Here is an 18,298-nt window from a genome sequence, read left to right as displayed (position 1 = left end):
TACATATGTCCCTGGGTGGTGCAAACGTTTGCACTCAGCTGGTAACCAAAAGGGTGGTGGTTTGAACCCACCCAGAGGTGCCTCAGGAGACAGGCCTGGCAATCTGCTTCCATAAAGATTACAGCCAAGAAAACTTCATGTAGCACAGTTCTACTCTGTAACACATGGGGTCATCATGAGTCAGAATCGACTCGATAGCACAATACAACAACAACATGTATCTGTTTATATGGCAGTCAGAAAACCACAGAACAGAGGATAATTGAAAATTCTCTTATTCATCAAAATTACTGTTCCTTAGTAATTTTATCTTTACCATGAATTGATAATCAAATTTCTATAAATGCCCCCTCTCTAAGGGTATTAGGAGTCCCTGGGTGGTACAAATGGTTCAGCCCTCAACTACTAGCCAAAAGGTTGGTAGTTTGAACCCCACCCAGAGACAGGCCTGGCAATCTGCTTTCAAAAGGTCACAGTCTTGAAAACCCTATGGAGCAGTTCTGCTCTGCACACATGGGGTCACATGGGGTCACTATGAGTTGGAATTGACTCAATGGCAACTAACAACAACAAGAAGAGTATTGATTTGGACAAGATGAAATTTCTATCTTAAGAAGATAAGAGTCCGAAGCAGCCTACCCAAGGAATAATTTCATGTAACAACTCTCTTAACTCTTATTTATATTGTAACTTTTCATAGAAAATAATAAAAGGCTGTGTCTGCACTCCACAGTACAACCTAGCATACCACATGGACAGATGTATTCACAAATAGTGACCAAAATATATAGTGTCAGAGTTAACGTTTCTTATCTTTTTTTTCCCCATACAATAATTTATACATAATTGTTATGTGACTCTAATTGCTCTCCCCATACTGTGACAGTGCACTCCTCCTTTCCACCCCTGATTCCCCATGTCCATTCAACCAGCTCCTAACCCTCTCTGCCTTCCCATCTCACCTCTGGATGTTTAGTCTCTTGTATCTACTTGAGCTAAGAAGCACACTCCTCACGAGTATCACTTTATGTCCCATAGTCCAGTCCAATCCCTGTCTGAAGAGTTGGCCTTGGAAATTGTTTTAGTTCTGGGCTGATAGAGAATCCAGGGGCCATGGTTTCCGGGGTACCTCCAGTCTCATTCAGACCATTAAGTCTGGTCTTCTTACTAGAATTTGAGTTCTGCACCCCACCTTTCTCCTGCTCCATCCAGAGCTCTCCGTTGTGTTCCCTGTCAGGGCAGTCATTGGTGGTAGCCAGGCACCATCTAGTTCTTCTGGTCTCAGGCTGATGAAGTCTCTGGTTTATGTGGCCCTTTCTGTATCTTGGGCTGCTACTTTCCTTGTGTCTTTGGTGTTCTTCATTCTTCTTTACTCCAGGTGGTTGGGACTAACTGATGCATCTTAGATGGCCACTTCCAAGCTTTTAAGACCCCAGATGCCTATAGTGTCAGAGTTAGTGAGGTGTAAATTATTGGCTAGGCCATTTGGGATTAATAAAGCATGAAGTGTAAGTTGCTCAACAGCTTTTTAATAAAGCTTCTGTACAATTTGAAAATTAGTTTAAATGTTAGGAGAAGATACATAAGATTAGAAAGCAAAGTTTCAAACTGGTAAGAGTAACACCGTGTAGATTCCATGAGATAACACTATTCAGAATCTGAGAGGACAGTCCAAGCCCAACTTCGTCTGCAGCCAGTGAGGTAGCCTTGCCTAACCCTTTAACATATATGTGTGAAGACTACTGGATTCTAAGAGATTCAAGGTTTCTTGTCAAGGGAATGAAAATCTCAGCCTCTTTGCTGTGATTTCTCATGTGGCTCATGCTTCACATTTTTGCATAATTTAAGTGAACTCTGCTGTTTGTACTATCCCTGGGTGGCACAAATGGTTAAGCGCTAGACTACTAACCGAAAGGTTGGAGGTTTAAACCCACCCAGAGGCACCTCAGAAGAAAGGCCATCTGTTTCTGAAAGGTCACAGCCTTGAAAACACTGTGGAGCAGTTCTACTCTGCACACACGAGGTCGCATGAGTCGGAATTGACTCAATGATGACTGGTTTAGTTTGGTTTTGGTTTTATGCTTTTTGTGTCTTGTTCTGCTTATGGAGAGCCGGTACTAGCTATTGAGTATTTGGGAATAATTTTGCATTAAACAGAAAAGAAGATTATAAGAAAGGCCTTTAAAAGTATCTTTTCTTTTAAGAAAATAGCACTGTTCAGATAGGCTTACATTACTCAGCCCAGTTCTCCACTTTAATATGCCCTTTGATCTTGAGGGCAGAACCCATTGGACTGATTTGTGTGGACGTTGTCATTCCAGCTGGGAAGGATGAGTTCTTGCAGCAACTTCTGCAGTACCAGGCAGGCACAGGCTGTTACCGAGGGTGTGTACCAGCGTTACGGTGTCCGATCCTACCTGCACCAGTTTTATGAGGACTGTACCACCTCGATCTGGGAGTATGAGGATGATTTCCAGATTCAGAGATCACCTAACAGGTGGAGCTCAGTATTCTGGAAGGTAAGTGAAGAGCGTGTGCGTTTAACTCAGAAAGTGGAAAAATTATTGGATATGGGAAGTATTATACCTAGAGAGAATTGAGAGGTTTGGCACTGTCTATGTGCGTTACTCCTGATAATGTTAAATGCATTGTTCTGCCCTTAGGAAACAAAAATATAAACCATAGGCCAAAGAAAGTTTCCAAACATGGTACAATTGTTGATTAGCAGGTTAAACATAAATGGGCATAATTACCGTCATTAATTATTATTATAGCTACTCTTATTAATCTGCCACTGAATTCACTAACTGTGAAGCCATCCATAGACAAAACATTATATGCTGTCGGTCTCCCATTCTGGCTCAGTATCATTTGACAAAATTGTAACAATTATTGAAAAGAAATAATTGGGTTTTTAAGACAGTTAATAACACACACTTGGCTGCTAAGTGAAAGGTTAGTGATTTGAGTCCACCCAGAGGCTCCTGGGAAGAAAAGCCTGGAAATTAAAATTAGCCATTGAAAACCCTATGGAGCACAGTTCTACTCTGAACACATGGGGTCACCATGAGTCACAATCAACTCCACAGTAACTGGTTGGTTAATGCTGAGACATAGTACAGTGATCAGAAATCCAGCTCTGTCTCTACCAGATATGTAGTTGTGACAAAATTTATCTCTCTGAGCCTCATCTTCCTCAACTGTAGAATGGAGGAACCTGATTAGACAATTTATGTAGTCATTCAACATATAGTTAGTGGACATCTACTCTGTGCCAGGAAGTTTCAAAGTAGTAGAGATTAAGGTGGTAAACAGGACAGGCCTTGCCTTCATGGAGCTTCCAAGCTGTCATAGGAAACAACCATAAACAAATAAACCATATAATAAACTGTCAGATAATAACAAGTAGTATGAAAACAAATAAGGAGCCCTGGTGGTGCAATGGTTGAGTGCTTGACTGCTAACCAAAAGGTTGCCGGTTTAAACCCACCCATCGACTCCACAGTAGAAAGACCTGGCAATCTGCTTCTGCAAAGATTACAGCCTAGAAAAACCTATGGGGTAGTTACACTCTGTCACATGGGGTCACTATAAGTCGAAATCGACTCAATGGCACCCAGCAACAACATGAAGATGAATAAACCAGGACAAGGGAATAGAGAGAATGGTGGAGGGCTGATATTTAGATATGCTGATTATAGAAAGCCTCTCAGAGATGACATTTGAGCAAATACCAGAATAAGCTGAGGGAGCAGACCATAGAATTATCTGGCTGAATGTTGTTCTAGGCTGGGAAAATAACAAGTCCCAAAGCTCTGAAATGGGGACAGGCTCGGTGTGTTTGAAACACAGCAAGAAGTCCAGTGCGGTTGGAGTGGAATGAGAGGGGGGAGAAAGGGACAGGTGGTGAATTCAGAAGATAACAAGGCACAGATATTGTAGAACCTTGTAGACCATGGCAAGGACTTTGGCTTTTACCCTGAGAGACGTGGGAAGCCATCCAAAGATTTTAAGCAGAAGGGTGACATGATCCAACTAATATTTTAAGATCGTTTTGGCTCCTGTATGGAAGATAGATTATAGAATCACAAGGATAGAAGTAGCTGGATCAGTTATGAGGCTCTTAAAGCACCCAGGCAAGATATTGGTGGCTTAGGTTAGGGTGCTGTTAGCGGAGATGGCAAAAAGTAGTCAGATTTAGCATAAAGGTTGAAGGCTAACCTGTCAGGACATGATGATGAATTGGATATGAAATATGAGAGAAAAGAGGACTCGGATGATTCCAAGGCATGTGGCCTAAGCTATTAAGTGAATAGGATTATAATTTACTGTGATAAAGAACACTGGGAGTGCTGTGAGATTGGTGGGGAACCAGGAGTTCTGTTTTGGTCATGTTACCTTGGAGATGCCTTAAGAAGCCCTGGTGGCACAGTGGTTAACAGCTCAGACTGCTAACCAAAAGGTCAGCAGTTTGAATGCATCAGGTGCTCCATGGAAACGTTATGGGGCAGTTCTACTCTGTTCTATAGGGTCACTATGGGTCGGAATCTACTCGACAGCAATAGGTAGTCTACAACTCAAGGAGCCCCAGTGGTGCAGTGGTTAAAGTGCTCGGCTGCTAACCAGAAGGTTAGTGGTTCAAACCCACCAGCCGATCCATGGGAGAAAGATGTGGTAGCCTGCTTCTGTAAAGTTTACAGTCTTTGAAACTGTATGAGGCACTTCTCTTCTGTTCTACAGGGTCACTATGAGTCAAAATCAACTCAATGGCAACATCTTTTTTTTTGTTTGTTTGTTTGTTTTGATGATCCACAACTCATGGATTGGGAGGCATTGACATATAGAATGTATTCAAAGGCATCAGACTAGATGAGATCACCTAGGAAGAGAGTGTGAACATGGAAGAGAAGAGGGCATTGAGATATTCCAAAATTTAGCAATCAAGAAAAGGAGGAAGATTCAGCAAGGGATACTGAGAAGATACAGCCTTATATGATCCCTAAGTTAAATGCTTGGCTGCTAACCAAAATGTTGTTGATTTGAAACCACCAGCAGTTCTGTTGGAGAAAAGGCCTGACAACCTGATCTTGTAAAGATTATAGCCTAGGAAACCCTATGGGGCTGTTGTACTCTGTCCTATAGTGTTGCTATGAGTCAGAATCGACTCAGTGGCACACAACAACAAGATTCTTTCAGCTCTAGCATTCCATGCCCTGGGGTTTCCAGTTATCCCCAATTCTCTCCCAAAAGATCCCAGAATGTTTTACATTGGAGTATATGCTAATGAGTTATTTAATGTTTACTCAATAACTGCAATTTATTGACATTGTAGTGTGATAAGAAGCAATATAGCATCATGACTGAGCATGGGCACTGACCTCAGACTACATGGTTCACATTCCAGCTCTCCTACTTTGTAGTGCTATAACCTTGGGCAAGTTAATTGATCCTAATGAGCCTCAGCTTACTGATTTGTAAAATGAGGGTACTTATAGTACCTGCCACATGAAGTTGTAAGAAATAACATGATATTTATAAAGAACTTAGAACAATGCCTGGGACACAGTATGTACTCAGTAAGCATTAGAAGTATTAGCTACTATTACTGCATGGTGTATGTAAGATTGAGTTCTGAAATGGAAGTAAACTAGTAATCTAGTTAATAAATAAAATATTAGGTAACATGGTTGTTAACACGAGTTACCTAAGACATCCTGTTAATTCAGAATGTAAACAGTATAGCAGACTCTGTGCTGGTCAAGTCAGCATCCTTGCCTTGTACAAATCTCATCTCTGATGCCTCTTTGCTGGCCTGAACCAACGAGTTACAAAACTAAGCTTGACACATATTGTATTTAACCAGATAAGTGGGTGGTTGCTTCCCTACTTGTCAATAAAACAAATATTTACTTGGCATATTTATTGAGCCAAGAGCCTAAAATATACCACTGACATGCAGAATATCGTAAGCGTTCATGTGGGTCGAAAGCACTGGTGGTTGTGAAATTTGTGAAGTCATAAATCCATCAAATAATACCTGGTTAGGATTTAAAATCCACCACCTGTCTGTCAATCTGACATGCTGTGGTGGTTTGTGTGTTGCTGTGATACTGGAAGGTATGCCACCAGTATTTCAGATACCAGCAGCATCACCTACGGTGGACAGGTTTCAGCACAGCTTCCAGAATAAGACAGACTAGAAGGAAAGGCTTGGTGATCTATTTCCGAAAATTAGCCAATGACTCACAACAGATATTATGTTATAACAGAGTTATGGAACGCAATAGATATTGTCCAATATAGTGCTGGAAGATGAGTCCCTTTAGGTTGGAAGGCACTCAAAATACATGGTGGCCACCACAATGTACTCGAGTATACCAATGATCATGAAGGTGATGCAGGACCGGGCAACATTTCGTTCTGTTGTACATGGGTTACCATGAGTCAGATCTGGCTCAATAGCAGCTAATAACAACAGGATTTAAAACAAAGAAATCACAATAAATGACTAGCCCCAGAATTGAGATTTTAATATATTTTCCTTTCTATTTTATACAAACAATATCCAAATATACGTACTCCCTGTTGTGCTGGACGTACTTCAGACAAGAAGAATACCAAAAAAACAGGCAAAACCCCTGTCCTCAGAGACTGTATTCCAACAAAATCCAAATCCTGTATTCATAACCTAACCATTAGACACTAGATGGTGAATTAAGAATTTTAGTCAACTGAATATCACAGTCTTAGAGACCACATCTCTAACAAGAGAATACACCAACTGCTCTTGACTCTCCTATCGAGGAATATGAGAGAATTCATTCCAGTGAGAGAAAGGGACTGGTTATGCCATATTTGTATCATTATTCTTTTTCATGTTTTTCCTTTCATTTCAAACTACATCTGTAAGTGGTTCAAGTTGCTGGCTTACCTTTCTCCCCTCTTCCACTATTATGTTGCCAAGGTCAAGTTGGTCTCTCATTCAGGCCTGTGCTCACAGTGCCTCAGTAGGACTCTGCCCTTAACTTCAGCCAGCATAGAAGGATTTAATGAGAATGAAGATTGGAATCAAATGGACATGAGTTGAATCTTTGTTCTATCATATGCTGTCAGCATATCTATCTCACAGTGCTGTTCTTTCTTTCCCTCTACAAACATTTTCATGTCCACTGTGCACTAAGCTATGTGGTAAGCTCTGGGATACAGCTCTGAATAAGATACTATTCTTCACCTCAGAATAAGATATAGCCCTTGACCTGAAGGTGTTCACAGTCAAATAAGGGAGGTAGACATGTACAAAGAGTGTTAAATATGATAAATACTACCCTGGTGGTGCAGTGGTTAAGAGCTCGGCTGCTAACCAAAAAGTCTACAGTTCAAATCCACCAGCCCCTCCTTGGAAACCCTGTGGGGCAGTTCGACTCTGTCCTAAAGGGTCGCTATGAATTGGAATCAACTCGATGGCACCTAACAACAACAACATTCTAAAGGTAGTCACAGTACTTACTGGGAGCATGGGGCTGGGGGATAGGGAGTGGGTATCTGATGCAGCCTGAGGAAGAAATGGTTCCACAAAAGAGATCACCTGTGAAAAAGTAGGAACAAGGCATCCTAGTAGAAGGAAGAGCATTGCAAAGTCTGAGAGTCATGAGAGAGGATGACCTGTTCAGGAGACTGCAAATAGTTCAGTATGGCTGGACTTAAAGTTTTGAAGTTGGGGGAGAGGGGTAAGGAGATGAAACTGTCCTCATGTATATAAGAGCTAGATCACAGAAGATGTTGAAAGACGGTGTAATCAAAAATCTCACCCCAGCAGCTTGGATAAACACACACACACACACACACACACACACACACACACACACGTGAACACACAATATTACACATTCTCTCTACCTCAGAGGTATTGGGTTCCTGCATGGTTGCCTCAGTCATTCCTAATTTATCCCACTGTCTGCAACTGCTGCCATCTAGGAAAATTCATGTGTCATGGTTCCACCTGCCACTGCCATCCATCACTGCTGCCCAAGGATTGAATGGACTATGGTAGAATTTTTCTTTCTTATCCTTGTGCTTGACCTTGACTAGGACAGCTGCCACTTAAGTGTCTATGCATCCAACAGCTTCATATGGCAAGAACTGAATTAATGGGAGTGGTATTCTCACCCCCAATCATTCTTCCCTCACCTCAGGGTTATCCTTATCTTATCCTCAACCCATATCAGAAATATCTCAGAGGTACACGGTAAGACTGACTTCTGCACAGCCTGACTAAAAGTGAAAGTGACTCTTGTCCTTCTCATTCTTCTCAAGGCCCCCAATATGCTCCTCCTATCTGTCCTGGGTGCTCCAGTTTTCTTCCTGAACCAAGTTAAATTTAAGTCTTAGATTTCTCTTCAAAGTTTTGCTAGATATTAAAGAGTTGAATTTTATCCTAGAGATGAGGGAAGCTGTGGAAGACAATTAAAAAGAGAAATCATGTGGTATTATTTTTGTTTTCAAAAAATTTCTCTGATGCCACTTGAAGGATGAACAAAGAAGAATGAGGCTAGGAATGGAGACCAGTCAAGATGCTGTTGCATTGATTCAGGCAAGATATAATATGTAATGTTCTGTACCATGAGAGTAGCTATGGTGATGGAAAGGAGAGAAAATATTCAAGAGAATTTTACGAGGTAACATCAGTAGTATTGGGAGATGCAAACGGTTATGGATACAGCTACTAGCTGAAAGGTTGGCAGTATTTGGATCTCCCCAGAGGTGCCTTGAAGAAAGCCCTGGTGATCTGCTTCTGAAGGTCACAGCCATTGAAAACCCTATGGAGCAGTTCTACTCTTTAACACAGGGGTTGCCATTAGTTGGAACTGACTAGACAGTAACTGGTTTGGCTTTTTGTTTTGTCGTTTTTTTTACTGTGAATGTAAGTAAGGACTCTAGGATAGGTGAATGGGAGGAACACAGAAAAATTAAGAAGGAAGGTAAGGAATACAGATTTGAATATTTTGAATTTGAAGAGTCTTTGGGACTGGCAAGTGACACCACTCAGAGCTCAGGCCCTGCTAAAGAGAGGTGAGCAGCAGCCCTCAGTGCTAGCGAAGAAGAAAAAGCCACTCTTCATTCTGGATGCACTTCCTCTGAATTACCTCTAACCTAGATGGCTCCTTTCACATTCAGCTCCATCCAGCCTTTCCCCGCCACATACTGTTCTTGCCTGCCACACTGGTTCTCACTTCCAACAGTCCTTACTGCCTCTTCTCTACCAGAACAGCTGTGTTCTACTGCTGCCAGCTCTGCATTTTTAAATCTTATCATCCCATGGAATGCAACGAAGGGGATGTTGGGCAAAATAAATGCAGACTCTGGCTTGTAGCCTTCTCCAATGTCATTTCTAGAATCCAGATTCTCCTCCCTATCTAATCCTCTCTTCCACCCAAAGGGCCTGGTTTTCACACATCCTCTTCACAGCCAAGAGAGTCTTCAAGTGTCACATCACAAAGATTGTCCTTGCTGCTGTCTTTGGCGTTTGTCACAGCCTGGAGGGGCCCTAGCCACCCACAGCCCCAGGCTGCTCTGGTATACCTGGGGGAGGACCTGCTTCCAGCAACATTCCAACTGTTCCATGAAGCCCTAAACCGGGCTGCTTTGCTCTCTTGGAGCCCTGGTGGCACAGTGGTTAAGAGCTCGGCAGCCGCTCCTTGGAAACCCTATGGGAGCATTTCTGCTCTGTCCTGTAGGGTTGCTATGAATCGGAATTGACTCAATGGCAGTGGGTTTGCTCTGGTAGACCCTTAAAAGACCTCTGTGTTGCAATTTTTTTATTCTCTCAATGTAATAAAGCCCCCCCTTCTCTTAGACTTAGCACCACATTAACTTAGAACTCTATCCAGAGACAATTTTTGTGACATCATACTGTATGATGTCACTCTCAAAATGATTATTCCCTCCAATACTCCAGCATTGTACCAGGATTAAGCTGATGTATCCCAACTCCCTCTCCTCACCTCCATTGTACTCTCTGGGAAGCAACCTACTTTCAATCCCATTATAGCTCCTTCAGTCCTACCATTCCAACTCTCCCTGACATGTCTTAACATGTTCAGAGTCCCTCAGTGGGTACAGAACATCCCACTAAGAGATCCTCGTTAGACTTGCATTGAGGGAACCTTCAGAATCCTTAGAGTCAGCTATTCATTATGTCCTCCTCCCCTTCACAGATGGCAGGGCTCTCTGAACCTGATACTCTGATATAAATAGGAAAGGGGAGAGGCTTAGTGAGGCCAGACACTTTGCAGTTCTTGAAGTGAACAGGAGTTCTGCCATCTGGAAGGCATGGGTTGCCTTTTAGTTTCTGAGTGATATTCCAAGAGTGGATTTTAATCTACAAAGTGCTGCTCAGTTGAGGAGCAGAGTGCTCTGATAATCAATCACCTGACTCCGTATTCACCTGTCTGGTGATTTTAAGTTAGTCAGTCAAGAATATTTATTGAGCATGAGGCTGGAATGAGAGTTATGGAGAGACAAGACAGAAATAGAAGCCGAAAGCAGTGGTCTCCGTTGCTGTTAAGAATCTCAGAAACTAAGAAGGATACATTTTTGCTGGGCTCGATTTTTAAGAATCAGTGCCAGTACTTAAGAAGAGAGGTGATTCCGTGGCATATGAGCCACGTCACCATGGATATTTAAGGTAATTTAGTTGGTGCATTCAGAATTCTCAGGATGTGAGTCATTTTTTAGAAGCTATAAATAATGGTTAGTCTTCGAAGGTGAATTTATTTGCCACCATTTTTAGAAAAATGTAGACAACAATCCAAAATGTTACTATTTTTTACAACCTAATTTTTCCTGTGGTATTTATATCTTGTGTCAAAGAGTTTCTATGTTCTTTCAGAAGGCATCATATTGACTGTTTTTGTTTTTCATTTTCTTTACAATATTCTGTAAAGGAAATGTGCCTATATGTGATGACTAAAACTCTGCTGAAATTCAAATGAAAAATGATAGAAGGCACTTACACAGGATAATAATCAGTGAAGTCTTATGGGTAGAATGAAAAGCCGGAGAGAAGGGCTTTTGAAGTCACACAGAACTGGGCTAGAACCCAGTTGTGTCACCTACTAACTGTGGGACCATGAACAATGCTTCTTTGACCCTTTAAACCTCAGTTTTCACAGGTGAAATGAAAAGAAAAATATTTATCCTTTATAAGATACTTGTGAGGATTAAGTGAAAAACACATGGAAAAATTCTAGCACTGTGCCTAGCTCACAACAGATGCTCCATAAATATTTACCACCACACTGATTGCCGTCGAGTTGATTCTGACTCATAGCAACCCTATAGAACAGAGTAGAACTGCCCCATAGGTTTCCAAAGCTGTAAATCTTTATGAAAACAGAGTACTACATCTTTCTCCCACAGAGAAGTTGGTGGGTTTGAACCGCCAACCATTTGGTGAGCAGCAGAGCACTTAACCACTGCGCTACCAGGGCTTTATGTAGAATTGCCCCGTAGGATTTCCAAGGAGTAGCTCATGGATTTGAACTGCGGACCTTTTGGTTAGCAGCCTATCTCTGAACCACTGCACCACCAGGGGTCCATAAATATTAGTTCTCTTTTTCTCCCTTTTGTTAGAGTGGTGGATTTATGAGTATGTTTTCTTTCTATTATCCAAACTTTCTTGATCATTGTATTTAATAAAATTTAATAAATATACTTTAAGTGTTCAACAGTATATGGTGTTATGTATTTGGTTGTTTTTTTAACCTTGTTATCCCAACTAAAACAATTAGGAATAGAAGGAAATAAAAAATGTTATTTAAAAAATAAGTAACTGTATTAGCTGGTTCTTACTCCACATGCTGAACAATTGTTGTGATAACTATTGCCAGTGTGGCATAACAATTTTATGAGGTGTATTTCCAAACAATAATAATAATGATAAATACTTATTATTTATTACTTAGCCAGGGAAAGGGCTAAGTGCTTTCACGCATGGTCTTATTTAGTCCTCACAATGAGGAAGGTACTACTATCATTTGTCATTTTACAGACAATGACATTAATAATGAGATAGTGCAAGTAATTTTCCTTATATCATGCAAGTTATAGGTGGCAATGCTGGGTTCCAAGCTTGAACCCTAACTCCAAACCCTGTGACCTTAAACTACAGTGGCATATTACTTTTGTCTTCAGGTGTTACATTTTATTAGAACTTGAGTTTATACCATTTAACCTCCAGCTGCTACTGTTAATACTTTGCAGCATCTGTATAAGTACAGCCCAAATAGACACATGTTAGAGGAGAAAGATCTGGACTAGGGGTCAGATCTGGGGTTTCTAACTCTGAAGCTGCAACTTGTTTGCATCCCTACTTGGGCAAATGACCAACCCTCGACGAGGCTACATTTTCTTACCTGTAAATGATGGTTCCTTGCCTGTTTATCTGGTAAAAGAAGATGGGTAGTTCTAAAGCCTGTCAGTGTTTTCTAACCAAAACCACTAGGAACACATTTGTAGTTGGGTTTATTACTCATTGCAGTGAGGAGGAACAACACTCTAGGTGACCACTGGACATTTCAGTAAGAGGGTGTGAGGAAGGACATATTATAGGATGTGGGCTTTGGTTCGGTGATTTGGAGATGGTGTAGGGAAGCATGAGTTCACTTTGGGTCAGGTGCTGCTAGGAATCAGGGACCATTCTATGATTGGATATGTCAGTAAATCTTATCTATAGGAAGGGCAGACTAGAGCAGGACTAAAGCTGTAATTCCTTCACCCATCTGTCAGTTTGTCATACTGTGGTGGCTTGCATATTGCTATGATGCTGGAAGCTACACCACTGGTATTTCAAATACCCACAGGATCACCCATAGTGGACAGGCTTCAGCAGAGCTTCCAGACTAAGACAAACTAGGAAGAAATGCCTGGCGATCTGCTTCCAAAAATTAGCCAATGAAAACCCCATGGATCACAACAGAAAATTGTCCAATATAGTGCTGGAAGATGAGCACCCTAGGTTGGAAGACACTCAAAATACACAGTGGCCACAACAATGGACTCAAGCATATCAGCAATCACAAAGATGGGACAGGACCAGGCAGTGTTTCATTCTGTTATACATGGAGTCACCGTGAGTTGGAGCCAACTCACTGGCAGCAAATGACAGCAACAAAACTGTAATTGGAAAAGGAACAGCAGTCACTCATATTAATTAGGAAAGGGAGGTGTTTGGTATTTTGTGATTTGCACTCAGACAAAATTACAAAGTAGCCTTGTCCCATTTTACTTCATCATGGTCGCAGAGTGACTTGTCTAGTGTTCATGCTCTGAGAGATTGTTTAGGTCCAAGAGCAGAACTCCATGAGCTAGCTATGAGAGTCACCAGTTTCTACCAACATTGAGGCCTAGTGGCCAGAGTCAGGCCAATTCCTGATATCAGGGCTGTTCTGCTCCTCCAGATGAAATGAGACAGTGTAAGCAAAAGGGGGATTTTGCCAACTGTAAAGCATTGTACAAATAGAAAACTCAAAGGAAAAACCAGGACTCAATGCTGCCATTTCTGGTTGGCCTTAAAGTCAGAACGGCCTTCCTTTCACCTTTTTTTTTAACTAGAAAATAAATTAGATTTTTCCTGCAAATTTGAGGGGACTGAGAGTACTCACTTCTCTTTGGAAAACAAGTCTTGCCCTTGAGAGCTTAGAGGAGAGCTGAGGCACCTTGCTTATTCTGTTTTCCTTCTCTTGTATCTTTCACTAGGTCGGACTCATCTCGGGCACAGTCTTCGTGATTCTTGGACTGACTGTTCTGGCAGTGGGCTTCCTGGTGCCCCCCAAAATTGAAGCCTTTGGTGAAGCCGATTTTGTGGTGGTCGACACACATGCTGTCCAATTTAACGGTGCCCTTGACATCTGCAAGCTGGCAGGCGCGGTACTCTTCTGCATTGGAGGCATGTCCATGGCTGGGTGCCTGCTCATGTCAGTGTTTGCCAAAAGCTACTCCAAAGAAGAAAAATTTCTCCAGCAAAAGTTTAAAGAGCGAATAGCAGACAGCAAGGCCCACACTCAGCCCATTACAAAAGCCCCCGGCCCGGGGGAAACCAAGATTCCAGTCACTTTGTCCCGGGTTCAAAATGTCCAGCCTGTATCGGCAACCTGAACCGGTTTCCACCACACTCTTCCCCACTGTAATTTATGCACATGGTAGAGCAGGAGAAAGCCAGGTTTTGAGGTGACAAGGATTTGGCATCCACTTGCTCCAGAGCTGTGTTCTGTTGTGGGCGGCACAGTGGGTGAGCTCAGCCTCACTCAATTCAGGGGCTTAGGTGAAGGTGAAGTTTGATGTCATGTGTCTGTCCATGCACAGACATCCAGCTGCTTCAAACAGGTGCTCCTGTGTGCCCGCCAGGAGCCTCTCTGGAATGTCCCTCCCATCTATTGTGACTTTGTCATTTTCTGTGTTATTTTAAAGTGTTTGACAGTTAGGCCAGCCTTACTGATGGTGAATGTGGTCTGTTTTATTTTTTAAGATTGGTTTTTCTAATCTTTCCTGCTTGGTGCTGTCTTCCATTCCTGTCTCACTATGTGTAAGACATTGTCATGTGTGTTCATAGAAAAAATGAAGTTCCCTGATTTTGATCCAAACATTAGTCTTTTAACTCTGTCTTGACATGGGGTTCCTCAGATTGCATACAGATTTATCCAAATTCTCTACAAATCTTTGTTTTCTTCAGTTTTTTTTTTTTTTTAATTTAAAAAGCTAAAATTGCCAACTCTTGATTCTTGAAACAAATAAGAAAAATTAATATTAGGAGTATCCATTTATGCAGTGTTCAGAAGTACTGAAGAAGAAGTCAGGAAATCTAAGTTCCTACTACTAATTAGCTGTGTGACCTTGGGAAAATCATTTAATAGCATCTCTGGGCCTCAGTTTCCCCATCAGTAAAATGAGGGTTCCAGGCTGTGATGTCTGAGGACCCTCCATGCTCAAACATCTGAGATCCCTTTTTTGCCATGTGTCATGGTGTCTCCCAAGGATGTTCCCCACAGTGGATTCTTTCAGACCAGACTCAGAAAGCTACTGAGTCAGCAGCTTGCTACGCTACCTACTGTTAACATATCCAACCCCAGCAGTTTATATAATGCTTTTATTTTTATAAAGACAAAAGTAAGCCATCCTCAGATAAAGAAACCCCTAAACAACAACAAAAACCAAGCCCGTTGCCCTCGAGTTGATTCCAACTCATGGTGACCCTATAGGACAGAGTAGAACTGCCCCCATAGGGTTTCCAAGGAGCAGTTGGTGTATTCGAACTACTGGCCTTTTGGTTAGCAGCGGTTAGCAGCCTGAGCTCTTAACCACTGCACCACCTGGGCTCCAGGAAGGCCCTGGGTAGATACTAACCGTAAAAGGGGTTGCCTTTCTCAAATAAGAGGTTTTATTCTCCAGCAGGATGCTCCTCTCATCCCTTTGCACTTTTATTTAATCTGTGGATTTAAAGTAGACTGAGGAAAATGGAAGATGCAGCCTTGACATCCTCTAAGAATTTGTGCCACCTTCGAGTTCCTCCTTCCCCCCCACCCTGGGTAAATAAAATATGTGAACGAGCAGAATCTGAATTGCATTGTCATTCTTTTAATGTGACTGTTTTCCCTCCAGCATGTAATTTTCTATCCTGAGGCTGAATAAGCTCTGATGTTCCCCTGGCTAAATGGAAGAACAAATGAGGCAATTAGTGCTCTTTGTACACACTGTTTCTTTTGCACAGTCCAGCATAAAACAGGGCAAATCAGTCTCCTCAACCGTGATAACTGGCCAGATTGGGGGAAAATGTTTCCACTTTGCTCAGATTCCCCACCTCCCTGTGGAATTAACTTCTTAAATTCAGTCTTCGAGACCTTACATGAACCCAGTCTCCCCAGCGTCTGTGCAAGGCAACATCATTTGATGCTTTCCCATGCTTGTTTCTGTCATAAATACCAGTGAGTCTTTGAGGATGAGACTTGACTCTCAATGGTTCAGTGGCAGAATTCTCACCTTCCATGTGTGAGACCCAGGCTCAATTCCTGGCCAGTGCACCTCATGTGCAACTACTATGCATCTGTCTGTCAATGGCATGTTAATATGATGCTGAAAAGGTTTCAGCCACATTTCTAGACTAGGATGGGCTAGGAAGAAAGGCCTGGTGGTCCACTCAAGAATCAGCTGATGAAAACCCTATGGCTCAAACAGTCTGATCCTCCACCAATCATGGCAATGGTGCAGGACAGGGCAGTGTTTCATTCTGTTGTGCATTGGGCCACCATGAGTAGGCAGCTGACTCGAGGGCAGCTGACAATAACAGAATGAAAAATAATGGGAGGCTGGGCTTGAGTACTTTTAGAGCAGGCATCAGAGCAGCCAAAAAAATTTTTAAAAAAGCTCTATTCCTCAGACCAAAGACGCCAAAATGGATAAAGTAGGAGCCTGGTCTAAAAGAGCAACATACATGTGCTGTCCTGCCTGTTCTGCCCAGGTTTGTGGAAGTGGGTACTTGTAAGGACCAGACTGGCGAGCTTGTAGGGAAACAAGAGAAAGCAGGTTCAATGGTATTCGGTAATTGTTTGGTCTTAGGAAATATACAGGACAAGTGTAATCTGAGAGTGGGGAGCAGGGGACTGAAGCCTTTGTAAAGCTTTTTTTCAAGCCTGGACTGAGCAGACACCAAGATGGTCATAAAGCCTTGGTCTTGGCCTGATTGTCCACCCTGAACCAGTCTTTGCTTTAAGTACCAAAACTTCTAAAACAAAGAGAAACTGGATACCCGTAGCTGGGAAAGAAGGTGGGGGAAAAGGTGCTGAGATACACCTGGATAAACTAAGAAATGACATGTGGCCTGAAGCTCAGGTAAGCACAGGCACTTGGAGTTGGTAGAAACCTTAGATAATATGGGACCACCAGTGCAGAAGCACCCCCCACCCCCACCACATCAGCACTGACCCAGCAACTTCCATTTGCTTGGGCACATCCAGTGATGGGTCACCTACCACGTCACAGGACAAGCCACTACATCTTTGATAACTCTAAATAGTCAGAAAATTCATCCTCATGTTTTTTTTAAAATCTGCTTTCTAAATCTTCCACACATTGGACCAAACTCTTTAACTCAAAGTTGCGAACAAGTTTATCTTCTCTTCCACACAACCACTGAAGCCCTCTCTGGGCTACGTATTTTTTCATCCAATTATTTTCAATTCTCTCCCCTCCCTGGTTGTCTTCTTCTGCAATAATTGTTCTTAGCAACTTGGCTTCCTCGTGAACTTCACCAAGCCATATGATGTCAAATAAGAATTATGTTACTTATGCAGTACATGAAGGATCCCTGGTGGTGCAATGGTTAAGCACTGGGCTGCTAACCAAAAGGTGGGTAGTTTGAACCCACCCAGCAGCCCCTTGGGAGAAAAGACCTAACAATCTGCTCCCATAAAGATTGTTGTTGTTGTTGTGTGCCATCGAGTCAATTCTGACTCATAGCAACCCTGCATGACAGAGTAGAACTGCCCACATAGGATTCCTAGGCTATAATCTTTATGGGAGCAGATAGCCAGATCTTTCCTCCCAAAGAGCCACCGGGTGGGTTCGAATCACTAACCTTTCAGTTAACAGCCAAGTGCTTAACCATTGTGCAACCCGGCATCCTTTCCTATAAAGATTATAACCTAGAAAACCCTATAGGGCAGTTCTATTCTGTCGTATAGGGTCGCTATGAGTTGGAATTGACATGATGACACACAACAACGATATGCAGTACCTGAGTGTTTGCATGCTTTGAACTATTGTGATGGTTAAGATTGTGTGTTAACTTGGCTGGGCCCTGATTCTCAGTGTTTTGGCAGTCAGTAATGTTGTGATCACTTCCCTGTTGAGATTTGATATGTGATCACTCCCATGATGGGATCTGCTGTGAGTAGCCAATCAGTTGAAAGAGAGTTTCCTTGGGTGTGCTGCCAGCATCGAATATAAGGAGACATTCTGGCAAGGATTTTGCTCATTCTGGATCCTGCAGTTGGCTCCTGTTCATCTGACCGCTGGTTCTTGGGACTTGAGCTAGCAGCTTACCTGTGGTCTTGCCTGCTGATCTTGGGATTTGTCGGTCTTCACAGCCTGTGAAAAACAGCCCTGCTCTCTGACCTGCTGATCTTGGGTTCACCAGCCCCATCGGCTAAATGAATCAGGAGAAGCCTCTATCCTGACCCATGGACTTGGGAAGTTCCAGCCTCTACAACTGCATGAACCATTTCCTTGATATAAATCTCTCTCTATA

General features: G+C 42.4%; 1 protein-coding gene across 1 annotated transcript; it reads left to right on the top strand.

The window, feature by feature from the left end:
* The first annotated feature begins 2,046 nt into the window (after positions 1-2,046).
* Positions 2,047-14,190, top strand: NRSN1 (neurensin 1). The gene is made up of 2 exons (XM_023738392.1): positions 2,047-2,519; positions 13,756-14,190. Exons 1-2 carry the CDS (start codon positions 2,331-2,333, stop codon positions 14,152-14,154), a joined length of 588 nt encoding a protein of 195 aa, XP_023594160.1. The 5' UTR covers positions 2,047-2,330; the 3' UTR covers positions 14,155-14,190.
* The last annotated feature ends 4,108 nt before the right edge of the window (positions 14,191-18,298 follow it).

Source organism: Trichechus manatus, unplaced genomic scaffold (assembly GCF_000243295.1).
Source record: "Trichechus manatus latirostris isolate Lorelei unplaced genomic scaffold, TriManLat1.0 scaffold00115, whole genome shotgun sequence".
In the NCBI taxonomy this organism is placed as follows: domain Eukaryota; kingdom Metazoa; phylum Chordata; class Mammalia; order Sirenia; family Trichechidae; genus Trichechus; species Trichechus manatus.
The sequence above is the reverse complement of the archived record's forward strand: the minus strand, read 5'-3'. Positions and strand labels throughout refer to the sequence as shown.